Source organism: Nannobrachium achirus (assembly GCF_963921795.1).
Source record: "Nannobrachium achirus genome assembly, chromosome: 13".
NCBI lineage: Eukaryota > Metazoa > Chordata > Actinopteri > Myctophiformes > Myctophidae > Nannobrachium > Nannobrachium achirus.
In genome coordinates, this window is record NC_137833.1 from 58590933 (window position 1) to 58604139 (window position 13207).

The 13207-nt window shown below is 41.9% G+C and overlaps 1 protein-coding gene across 1 annotated transcript in view; it reads left to right on the plus strand.

Moving 5' to 3' along the window:
• Window positions 1-12019, plus strand: part of cdh5 (cadherin 5) — a gene marked incomplete at its 3' end in the record, with an annotated part of 52949 nt that extends 40930 nt beyond the window's left edge. The window contains exons 14-15 of the mRNA XM_080740523.1: window positions 8612-8744; window positions 11587-12019. Coding sequence (XP_080596649.1) covers window positions 8612-8744; window positions 11587-12019 — 566 coding nt within the window. The remainder of the gene's footprint in view (window positions 1-8611; window positions 8745-11586) is intronic.
• Window positions 12020-13207: the final 1188 nt, after the last annotated feature.

Here is a 13207-nt window from a genome sequence, read left to right on the forward strand (position 1 = left end):
GACATCAACCTGCCCTTTTATCTGTCTGTAAAAAGTGCCCTTTCTAGGGCATAAAGTAAGCCATTTACCGTGAGAGGGAGTGGGTTGTTGGCTGATTTACGACTGTTACGAGGGTCGACCTCGAATGGTAAATTGCTTTTCTACCACTTTTTCCTTATAAATGAAAGAAAACACGGATCTTTAGTTACAATCATTAATTGTTTCAGTGGGCGGGGTCCATGAGCCAACTTAAGGTTGTTGGCCTATTTACCACTGTTTTAAACCAATCAGAATCCAGTATTTGAACATGTGACTAGAAAAAGTGGTAGAATGCAGTTTTTACTATGGTGAAAGAAATGCAAATGCCCTCTTCCGATGCCATATACCTGAAGGCAGCGTTCAATAGAATTGCCTTGCGCAGGGGGAGCGCCAAGGGGAGCCAAAGCAGAAAAACTATACAAATAATAAAAATCCTTAAAGGACCTACACCATGAATTTTCACTTTTTCTATTTTAAAACCTTTTTTTGGGGTCCCACTGGCACCTTCTATCCTCACAAAGTCCTATTTCTGTACATTGTGTCTTTCTCTGGTTTTGGGAAGACAGAGATGAAAAGCTTTCCACAGGTTCTCAGAACAGTGCTGTTCTGAGAGTTGACGCATGTGACGTCACACGCGTTTCCCGTTTTTTTTTCAGAGTCAAAAAAAAAAAATTTTTTTTCAAAACTTTTTATTTTTCAAAATTTTTTTTCAAAACATTTTTTTTTCAATTTTTTTTTTCAAAAACTGTCAAAAAGTAAAAGTTTTTTTTTTTTCAAAACTTTTTTCAAAAAACTTTTTTTTCAAAAACTTTTTTTTCAAAAACTTTTTTTCAAAAAACTTTTTTTCAAAAGTTTTTTTTTTCAAAACTTTTTTTTTCAAAACTTTTTTTTCAAAACATTTTTTTTTCAAAAACTGTCAAAAAGTTAAAAAAAATATATTATTTTTTTTTTTCAAAACTTTTTTTCAAAAAACTTTTTTTCAAAAACTTTTTTTTTCAAAAACTTTTTTTTCAAAAAACTTTTTTTTTTCAAAAACTTTTTTTTTTTCAAAAAACTTCTTTTTTTTCAAAAAACTTCTTTTTTTTCTGGAAAAACCCCACTAGATGCGCCCCTGAGCAAACAGAGGCCGTTTTGGTATTGCAGCTGGAGAGCCTCATTATAGTAGAGCTAGAACAAACAAAAAGAATGGTCAGAGTGTTTGTTGAGGGTTAAAACCTGTCTAATGCTGCATTCACACTGCAGATATATAGTTGAACGTTTAGCTTGCTTGGTCAATGTTATCTCAATGGAAACCAGCTTTAAAGATACAGGACACACAAAGAACAAAGCTTTGAAAGCTTTAAAGCTGGTTTCCATTGAGATAACATTGACCAAGCAAGCAAAACGTTCAACTATATATCTGCAGTGTGAATGAGGCATTAGACTCAATTTTGAGCATATATTTATACAAAAAATATAGTTTTAAAAGCATGGTGTAGGCCCTTTAAAGGGATATTTCACTTTCAAAAAAACTTTTTGTCATTTTATCATCTAATCAGGCTTTTATGAACACCCTGAACAGATTTTAATTTGATTGATTCAATATTAAGATATTTGATGTCAATGTTATCAGGAGGCTTGATCCAGGGCCTCTCACCATACACACCCATTGTAACTTCAAACTCCATTTTAACCATAGATAGATTCATGAAAAACACCTATTACTTTTTCCTGGTGACTCATACTACCCTCCTAATACATGAGCAGGCCGTGTTTTTTCGATTACTTTTTTCCTTTATTTTTAATAATTCTTTGGAAAAATTTAAAAATATTTAATACAAAAAATAATTATTAAAAATAAATGAAAAACGTTATTGAAAAAACACAGCCTGCTCATGTATTAGGAGGGTAGTATGACTCACCAGAAAAAAAAACAATGGTTGTTTTTAATGAATCTATCATGGTTAAAATGCAGTTTGAAGTTACAATGGGTGTGTATGGGGAGAGGCCCTGGGCCTGGAGAGCCTGGTAACATTTACATCAAATATCAAAATATTGAATGAAGCAAACTACAATCTGTTCAGGGTGTTCATAAAAGCCTGATTAGATGATAAAATTACCAAAAGTGATTTTGAAAGTGGAATATCCCTTTAAAAATAGCCATATACTAATTGTAAATTGACTTAATAATAATATTGTGTCAGTTTAATCAGGTTAAAACATTATTGTAGAAAAAAAGAAAAAAAAAAGAAAAACTATTGAACATGTTTTCTTATTTCACAATAATGGGCGCCACAACCAGAGGCTGTGGCTATTTGGAGTCCCACAAAAAGAACGAAAAAGAAGAAGAAACTAGAAAAGAAAATTTCTAAGAAATTTTAAGTGTGCCTGCAGCTCGCTAAGTCTGTGCAACCTTGTGTAGCGGTTGGTGTTAGTGTTTCGTTTTGAGAGGGTCGTTCCCCCTGAAAAACACGTTTTGGCATGAAACGGTTAAGTTTTGCGCGTTTGTGGTGCCCCCTATGGGTCGAAGTGGAAATGCTTTTGGATATATGTTCAGTATAGCGCCCCCCACTTGTGGTTAAAATCTGGTGTTGACTGGATGTTTCGTTTGTGATTTATGGCTACTTCTTACAAAACGGGCTCCTCCCGCTAACTTTGGAACCCTGTTACGGAAGAACGGTATGGACTATCAAAATATCGTTTAAATATGTTTATCGCATGAGTCCATAGATCGTGTGTATTGATTTTTGTGACATTTGGAGAAAATATGTAGGAAAAGGAGCAAAAAGTGTTTTGAAGAAAATTCAAAATGGCGGAAAATCTATCCTGACGCAAATGGGCGTGGCCTATATGAGGAGATGCGTCATGACCCAAGGAATCCAGGGAAAAAGGAATTTTAATTTTCCGACCCACGGTTCAAGAGTTACAGGCCGAAAGGTAAAGTGGACTGTTATAGCGCCACCATGAGGCCAACTGACGAAATAATTTTTTATTTAATCCTTGATATCATTATAAATCTCCTCTCCAAGTTTTGAAAGTGTAGCCCCTATGGTTTGCGAGAAAAAAAATATTGAATGTGAGTTTTTGCGATTCCCATTATAAGTCAATGGGTAAAATGAATTCACTAATAAATTAATATCAATTAAACGATACAACTTTTCTCTTAGAAAAGTAATAGCACCCCATTCCCGGCCGAGCCGCACGTTTTGATGTATATATTGCGGCGGTGGCGTAAATCGTGCGGCACTTATTACGTGCCGAACTTTGTGGCGAAACTAACTAATTAATTAACTAGAAAAGAAAATTTCTAAGAAATTTTAAGTGTGCCTGCAGCTCGCTAAGCAGTGGCGAAATTAGACCTTATTCCCCATGGGTTTTCAGATCAGGGGGGCCCTGATCAAAGGGGCCCGGGTCGGGGGGGGGGGGGGGGGGGGTCACGCACGCACGCGCGCGAAGCGCGGGGGGGGGGGGGGGGGGGGGGGTCACGCACGCGCGCGAAGCGGTATTTCGCGGATTTGATCGCGTTTTATTCGGGTTTCCGCGGTTTATTTCTTTGCAAGCTGTATACCATTTGAAAGCTAAGATTCTTGTGATTCTGAATCCGCAAACCATTTGATTTTAGCACCAAAACTCACGCCGCAAACAACGCAGAAGTCCGACATAAACAATAAAGCCACTTAGCCACAACAGTGTACATTAGCCAGCAGGCAGCATAGCATTAGCATCCATTCCATCATCATTACTCTAACTCTAATATAATATAGCCACGAGTCACGACTCACCAAGTGTTGAGTTAGGATGAGAGGAGCAGAGGACGATGTTTAATATAGCCTACATGGTCTTCAAGGTCTTGTCTTGGTGTTATTCCTTTATGCCTGTAGTGTGTTGTTCATTTCACCATGAGTCCATAATACGCACGGAAGACAGAGAGGTAAAGGGACTTCCTATGAAAGCCATTTCCTCTCTGCACAGAAGCGCATTTCAAAACAAAAGCCTTTATTTTATTTTTTTCATATACAATCGATCATTCAACATGTTTATTTTGAAATTGTCCTGGAAATATAAGTAGCCATAGCCCCTACTACGCGTTTGTGTTGATGATAGCCAGCTTGCAGCGCAGGGGAGGAAAAAAAAAAAAAAAAGCACCCCGGCCGGCCAAAAAGGTGGGGGGGATGAGATCACGGTTTTATCAAAGTGGAGGTGTCGCGTCGTACTCACAATGAATGGTGGTGACGCGCTGAATAACTGTGGTGAATAGCCAAATGAAAAACCTGCTAGTCTACACTTTACCCCGGATGTTTATGATTGGCGCCGTGCTGGCGCTTCCTCAAGTCAATAATGCTAAAATAAAAGCATTTGTACTGTTGTGAGGGGGCCCACCGCCCACAGATTAGGAAAGTAGGGCCCTGGGACCCCTAATATATTGGAAATGACAAAATACATATAATATCCTAGTATGAATTTATGTAGATATGGGCCCATTCTTTTATTTAGGCCTATTAAAAACAATTCTTATTTTCGACACTAGGGGGGGCCCTTGGGTTATTAAAACCCAAAAACCCGTCCAATCTACGCTTGTGTCGCTAAGTCTGTGCAACCTTGTGTAGCGGTTGGTGTTAGCATTAGCGTTATTAACATTAGCATTTTTTTGCATAAACTTTAACATTATTGTTCTTCATATGACACCACCCACATGTCTGTACGACAAACGGTTCACGAGAAAACAGGTCACTTCCTGTTTGGTGAGGGGCACTTCCTGTTTGGCGAAATAGGCCCCAATTAAGTTTAAGGACTCTTAATCTTGTCATTTGACGCAACCCGCGTGTCTGTATGACAAACGGTTCACGAGATCAAGGGTCACTTCCTGTTTGGTGAGGGGCACTTCCTGTTTGGCGAAATAGGCCCCAATTAAGGTCATGGACGATTAATGAATTAAAGCTGCAAGCAGCGATGACCGGGCCCTCGCAGCTCTACCCACGTCACAAGGCCAGCAGCCAATCAGAAACCAAACAGGAAGTCAGCCATTTCGACTAATTAGTGGCGTTTTGGCGCATTTTTGGCCGTTATCACGGGTCGCACTTTAACGACAGTTTTGTGAGAAAAAAAAAGTTTTTTGAGAAAAAAAAAAGTTTTTTGAGAAAAAAAAAAGTTTTTTGAGAAAAAAAAATTTGAGAAAAAAAAATTTGAGAAAAAAAAAATTTGAGAAAAAAAAATTGAGAAAAAAAAAATTTGAGAAAAAAAATTTTTGAGAAAAAAAAATGAGAAAAAAAAATTGAGAAAAAAAATTTTTGAAAAAAAAAATTTTTGAGAAAAAAAAATTGAGAAAAAAAAAATTTGAGAAAAAAAAATTTTGAGAAAAAAAAATTGAGGAAAAAAAATTGAGAAAAAAAAATCTTTGAGAAAAAAAAAATTTTGAGGAAAAAAAAATGTATGACACCAGCCGCGAGTCTGTACGACAAACGGTTCATGAATTATAGAGGCACTTCCTGTTTGGTGAAGGGCACTTCCTGTTATAGAGGGGGCGGGGCTTAATCAATTACAGCTCATCCCTATTGGTCGGAAAAAGACCAAAGTTGTGTGAGCATTTTACATTTTAAATGACGTTGCTAGGCAAAAGTATGGCAGAGTTATTTGGCGCCAAAGTTTCTGGGTTTTTTTCGGAGTCCCCCATTCAAAGTCAATGGAGTTTTTGGGCGTCGTTTTTTGCGAATTACGTCGCAATGGTAACGCGGATCAGAAAGAAAAGTAATAGCACACCATTCCCGGTCGAGCCGCACGTTTTGATGTATATATTGCGGCGGTGGCGTAAATTGTGCGGCAGTTATTACGTGCTGAAGTTTCCCCCATTCTAAGTCAATGGGGTTTTTGGGCGTCGTTTTTTGCGAATTACGTCGCAATGGTAACGCGGATCGGAAAGAAAAGTAATAGCACACCATTCCCGGCCGAGCCGCACGTTTTGATGTATATATTGCGGCGGTGGCGTAAATTGTGCGGCAGTTATTACGTGCCGAAATTTGTGGGATCATTATTATCATTAAGTATGGCGGATTACAATAAGTGTTCTGCTATTGCATAGCAGGCACACTTAATTAATGACTTAAGTATGGCGGATTACAATAAGTGTTTTGCCATTGCATGGCAGGCACACTTAAAAAGGTGCTGTTTGGATCATGACACAAAAAAGGCAGAAAAGGTTAATATCTCTGCTGTCGGGCTGAAACCTCCTAACTCCAAAATGTTCATTTTCCCGGAAAATGAGCTCAATTGGAGTTAGGAGGTTTTGACCGAAAGGCTTTTTACTATATTATTTTAACCAACACACAGACGTAAACGGTGTTCAATAGAACAGCGCATATTAATAAAAAAAGAGAGGGCCAATCGGGTGGAGTTAGCTGGTTTGGCAGAAAGTGTGGAGTTAGGAGGTTTTGTCCCAAGCACTTTTTACTACTTTCCATTGGTTCAATATTATTTTAACCAACACTCAGATGTAAAAGGGTATTCAATAGCCCTGATTTATGCCAAAAAAATCTAAAACCTAAAAAATGGAGTTAAGAGGTTTTGGCTAAATAGTGATGATATCATACTTTATGATCAATAATTCATAACCCAAAGAAATATAAGGACATGTTGCTTTGCAACATACTATTTACGATGTACTTTATTCCGTTTTTGCAAGTGGTTTGGCACTTGTTGTGACTTATTTATTACAAAGTATACTTCTACTTCTCTCTCTTTTTGGTCTCATATGTAAATTATATAAACACATATGAATTAGTTACACCATGGAGTTCTACCATGGGAAGCTTGGGACATGAGAGAGGAGAGGAGAGGAGAGGAGAGGAGAGGAGAGGAGAGGAGAGGAGATAGCGAGCAGCCCATCATGTGAACAGGATTGTGGGAAAAGCTTCGGCGTAAGAATAGCAGTTTAATGAGTTGAGTTTTATCTGCACTTCACTACAGTCTGCTTATCAAACACCCAACCTATTAACTATTAACGCACTGAGTCTATCTGTCCCTGCTCTGCTCTCTCTCTCTCTCTCTCTCTCTCTCTCTCACACACACGCACACACACACACACACACACACACACACACACACACACACACACACACACACACACACACACACACACACACACACACACACACACACCCCTGTGCCTCTCCATCGCTATTTTCGCTTTCCCGTCACTTTCTCTCTCTCTTTCACTCCCCCCTCCACTGAACAGATTAACTATTTAACACTCTCGTCATTATCTCTCCGAGCCCAGAGCAATTTACGGACGCCAATCCCCCCCTCCACCCCCACCCCACTCCCGCACACATTTTCTCACACCAGACGGCTTTGACGCGCCAAAATATATTTTTTCTTCTTTTTCTTTCTTCTTTTTTTTCTCATTCCCCCCACAAAGGGCAGACATAATTCATTCCCGTCCCACGGCAGACATGCATCTCCGGAGTGTATTAAACCAGAGTAGAACATGTGTCGTGAAAGATTAATCTGTTGCTTTCCCAGGAAAAACTTAAATGAGTCCCTCTCGCCCGCCCCGCATATCGCCACTGTCGGGCAAGAAACCTCGTATCTCCACGTTTCACATTTGTACGTTTTTTTTTCAGTAAAGTAAAGCTCTGTGCTTCGCCGTACAAGACTGTCGCGCAAAACTAGCGAAAATAGCAGATCTACAAGCACACAACGCCTCGCGGTGCGAGGCGTGGTGTGCTCGTAGATCGGCTATTTTCACTATTTTACATCGTTTTTAAAATGGTGAATACAAAACGAACGGTTTTGGATGTACAAGGTTTCCACCCGACGACAGCGATACAAAACGGCAGCGTGGCTAATGCCCACAGAGAACCCAGGAACAGAACTTTGGGGAAGCTAATCTTTATGAAAATTGTCAAAGGCTGCCCCCCCCCCTCCCCCTCCCCTTCTCTCTCTTTCTCGCCCATGCTGGGAGTGGTGACATAACGACGGGTTGGTTTGTCCTACTTAGGTTTCTTACTGACTGATAACTCTTAGAAAGTTAGCCACTTGAAGTCTTGAACCCTAGTGTTGCTATTCTGGGGCAGACATCCCCTAACACAACTAAATGGTAAACAGTGTATTTGTTGTGTCTCGAAGGATAGTGATTATGATCTTCTCTTCGTGCTCAGTTGTAGTGATTGTGATCTTCTCTATCAGTCATAGTGATTCCACCCAGGGCAAGACCTGCGCCGTGCCCAGGTCTCGAATTTGGTGGAAGTTACGTCATTCGGTCCGGGTCTTTTTACATGCCCCAGCTAAACAAACCACAATAGCTCTTAACTCGCTCTCAATAGGTGTAACTTTGTCAGAATCCCTGTTTTGTTTGGATATTGTTTTTTTGCGAGTGCAATCGAAGGAGGAGGAGAAGTAGAACAGACTTTTCTTTCCACCATGGAATACGTTTGCATGAAGAAACACCGCACTGTGAAAAAAGACAACTTCCGGGGAAATTCACACAACGGAAGTCCCACCTTTCTAACCACCAGGCTTTTCTCTTCGCAGATGAGTAAGCCTGGCTATGCAAGGTTAAATTGGTTCTGATTGTCTTTCCAGTTCAGTCATAGTGATTGTGATCTTCTCTCCTGTTCAGTCATAGTGATCCTGATCGTGATGAGGAGGCGCTACCAGAAGGACAACCTGGCCAGCATGAAGAACAGTGGAGACATCCATGAGCAGCTGGTCTCCTACGACGAGGAGGGAGGAGGAGAGATGGACACCAACGGGTATGTGGACGCACTGGAGCTAGTGTATATAATACATGTAGCCTATAGTAACAAGTGCTTTGAGTATATTTTGATGACAATACGTTTGAACTTTTAATCAAGTACATTTTGAATACCTGGAAATGCACTTGAGACTGTCTATTCCAGGGGTGGGAAATATTTTTTTCCATGGGGCCACATGAACAACAGAAAATATTGTGGAGGGGCGGGCCAAAGGGCAGTGCTCCCCGCTAGATGTGCTCCCCGCAAACTAAACACAGCTTTACCTCCGACTTCTGTCTCTTTTTGTTGAAAACCCATCATTCGGCATCGACTTTAGATTTTCTGGCCACTTTAGCCATTTTTGATGGGTAAGGTAAGGCAGGTCGTCTTGATGTGTGACCAGTCTGACCACCAGCTTGTGATTGAGACAACGATCCAATGACGTGCTGATGTAGGCATTGCGTCCATATGTACGTGAATAAAAAAACATAAAAATAAAAGCAATGCAGCTTTAGTCCATGCATGAGGTAAAATTATAAAATGTGTTTATTTTGTAATTTGCCATTAACCCTACACGGTCAGAGTGAACCAAAGGGCTGCATACGGCCCCCGAGCCGCACAATGACCAGGTCTGGTCTATTCCTAAATGGGGTATTGATACTTTTAATGAAGTATAACATTTGAGCACTTCTTCCATCACTGTCTTCAAGACATCACGGGGAATAAGAAGAAAATTATAGAAATGGTAATTTCTCTGGTCGGGTGAAGGGTTAATTAATTTGGCAGTCCTTGACGTGAAAAGATTTGAGGATCCTGTAGTGACGCCAGTCTAGATCCCAGTAGTCCAGAGCAGGGACGTGCTGGGCCCCTGATTCAGCCCGGGAAAAAGAGTTGGAGAGGCCCTCATTTTTTTTTTAAATATATATTTCGTCGTTGTCGGGTGGAAACCTTGTATGTCCAAAACCGTTTGATTTGTATTTATCATTTTAAAAATGATTCAAACTAGTGAAAACAGCCGATCTACAAGCACACAACGCTGTGTGCTTGTAGATCTGCTGTTTTCACTACTTTTGTGCGACGGCCTTGTATGATGAAGCAGGGCTTTGCTTTGCAAAAAAATTTATAAATTTGAGGAGATACAAGGTTTCTGCCCGACAGTGACGATTTACTTTGTTGGCCGCCCAGCCCCCAAAATGGACATTTTATTTAGATTTCTTTCCTAATGGCCGGCCTGGACAGGCCGGGAATGAACCGGCCGTTCGGGAGTTGTCCCGCTTTTCCCAATGGCCAGCACGTCCCTGGTCCAGAGTGAGACTCATTTATCCTGGCTTGGCATTCTTTATTTTTAGCCCTGCCAGTGCTTATTGGGACTCTGCAGATGGCAGGTCCCAAACCAACTTGTCTTGACAGATGTTTTCTGGACTGTCGTGGAACTCACTGTGTGAACCTTCATTCTCCCCAGATGATGCTCTCTACTTATTTGGGAGACGTTCATGTCCATTCCTCATCTCTTGATGTTTTCATCTCTAGACCCAGAAGACACATTCGGTGTCTCCCTCGGACCCAAACTTACACAAAATACATATGAATGAGTCACGTAAGCCCTATTTAATAGCTGATCTATAATCTAGAGCTGGATATTTTAAACTGGATATGTACGCCCCTAAGCAAGCAACATCGGATACATTGGATATTTGATTTGTATTTATTAGTTAAGAAGTCCGAAATGGACAGTGGTTAACCGTTTCTCTCTCCCTCCCTCCCTCTCTCTTTCAACTCAGGAGGCTTAAAGTACCTCTAGCAAAAAAGAAGGGTTACGACATAATTTATGCCGACTGTAGTAGAAATTCTAAATAAGAAAATGTTAAATAGTTCCAACCCCTAGAGCCCTTGATCACCGCTGCTTTGTTTTTATATTGTTATAATACATTTGTGTATTCTATGTATGTTTTATTAATTATTGTAATCCGCCATACTTAACTATATAGTTAATTCGTGAAAAATCTTCTTCCGTGCACATGCACATAGACATCATAGGGGGCTTGGTGTGGAAAGTGCCCTCTCCACACCATGCATGTTTTTATGGTGAAAGAAATGTAAAATTCCCTCTTTCCATGCCAAAGCAGCATTCAAGAAAGCCCTGTCCAAACTCTCCTGAACTTGAATGCAGCATCTTATGTTGAAAGAATTGCCCTCTCTGTGTAGAAATCCATGCAGTACATCACATCTCCAGTAGTATTCATTTGATTATGCTTAGTTCAGATCAAGTACCGAAAATAGCCGACCCTCAAGCTTACAACGTGTCGCAACGTGACACGTTGTGAGCTTGGAGGTCGGCTATATTCAATATTTTCACCAAAAGGCCCTTTTAGAAATGTCAGCCCCTGCCTCTCTAACATTCCCTGCACGTCCCTGGTCTGAAATAAAGATATAATTATTAGGGCTGGGATGCAATTAACATTTTTAATCTAATTAATTACATGCTCAGTGATTAATTAATCGCAATTAATCGCATTTTAATCGCACAGCGATATTTGACCTGAGAAGCATTTTTTTCAAGTAAAACACATTTTGTTGTACGAGTGAATCAATGAGTGAGTTTTTAAAATCTAAATTTCGAATCACTGGGCCAAGCAAAGCACTCTGATCGGCTACTTCTCCCTTTGCGTTTGTTGTCTCTTCTTGTTTGGTGCATCGCTATGATCGGTATGCCCGAAACTGAAGGTTCTGTGGTGCAAAAACTAAGTGCGATTAAAATGCGTTAATTCTTTTAATCGCGTTAATTTTCTGTACTTAATTAATCGCAATTAATCAGTTAAAGTCCCAGCCCTAATAATTATCTCTCTCTCTCCTCCCGCAGCTACGACGTCTCCATCCTGACGTCGGCACGCCACGACGGCTCCATGCTGTGCCACGACCTGCCGCCTCCCCCTCACCACCAGCACCCGGCGCTCTACGCCATGGTCCAGAAGCCCCACCCCTCGTCCCTGCTGCACGTGCTCCAGGCGCCGCCGCCCGGCGGCGACAGCATGGCCGTGATGATCGAGACCAAGAAGGACGAGGCGGACCGCGACCGCGACGGCGGCGTGCCGTACGACACGCTGCACATCTACGGCTACGAGGGCCCCGCCGAGTCCCTGGCCGGCACGCTCAGCTCGCTGGACAGCTCGTCCTCGGGCTCCAACCTCGACTACGACTTCCTCAGCGACTGGGGGCCGCGCTTCAGGACCCTGGCCGAGCTGTACGGGGTGGACGACGAGGACGGGTCCGAGGACCGCCACTCTCCTTACTGAGGGATGGGATGGATGGAGTGGGTGGGGGGTCCTTGTGGGAGAGGGTTGGGGGTTCCATAGGGGGTCCCCAAGCGAAATCATTATTAGAGTTCTCAACGGGCTTGACAATTAAGGCCCGGTCCTAACTGGGCCCTAACTGGGCCAGCCCAAGGCCCTAGCCGGCACGACTAGTTAGCATAAATTTTAGGCCCTACCCGGCACGAAAACTTCGGTTCGGGTCGGGTTTGGAAAGAATTTGAGAACTCTTTCACAGAGTAATAGTAATAAAATAATAATGATATTTTTCATTGAGCCAGAGGCCCTACCCGGCCCGACTAATTAGCATACATTTTAGGCCCTAACCCACCCTAAATGTCGGGTCAGGTTTGGGTAAGGTCGGGTTCGGGCAGAATTTGAGAACTCTAATCATTATTGATAGTTCAGAGGCAAAGTTTTAGAAAGAAACAGGGGGTGGCAAAAAAATAAGTTAACTATAGTAGCCCCATTTCCCAAATAGCAAAAATAGTGGATATACAAGCTCTCGATGCGCCACCAAGCTACACATTGAGAGAGCTTGTAGATCGACTATTTACGCTATTTGTTTGGGGGCGAACAGAGAAAATGTTTGCCTATAATGGCACCAAACAGACAACATGGATTCCAAAACGGACACACTTCCACAATAGCATGACTTGGGATCTGATGAAATGTAACAAATTCAAACCAGTTCCTCTGGACCACAATACCCCTCCCCAATCAAAGCCAGTTCCATCCCGATCAAAACCGGTTCCATCTCGGTCAAAACCGGTTCCATCTCGGTCAAAACCAGTTCCATACCAGTCAAAACCGGTTCCATCTCGGTCAAAACCGGTTCCATCCCGATCCACTGACTCTCTCCTCATCCCATCCGGAGAGCCGGGTTCAAAGCCAGGAAATACCTGTCACGTTTCAGTCTCGCAGATTCTTCTGAAAAATGTCACCAGGAAGTGTGGGGGGACTCTTATTGTGAAACTGTTCAAAAACAGGAACGTGATGATGCCATAGAGCGGGAAGGCGGAAGACTAATTGCCTTGCAGATGTTTGGAAGCGAGGGTGACGAGGGGTGACATCACGCCACAGCGGTGTGCTCGCTCTCCGTCCATGTCGGTGTGTTTTTGGCCTCCTCTCTCTCAGTCTGGGAGACGTTGCTCGTCCAACCACCAGGCTGCC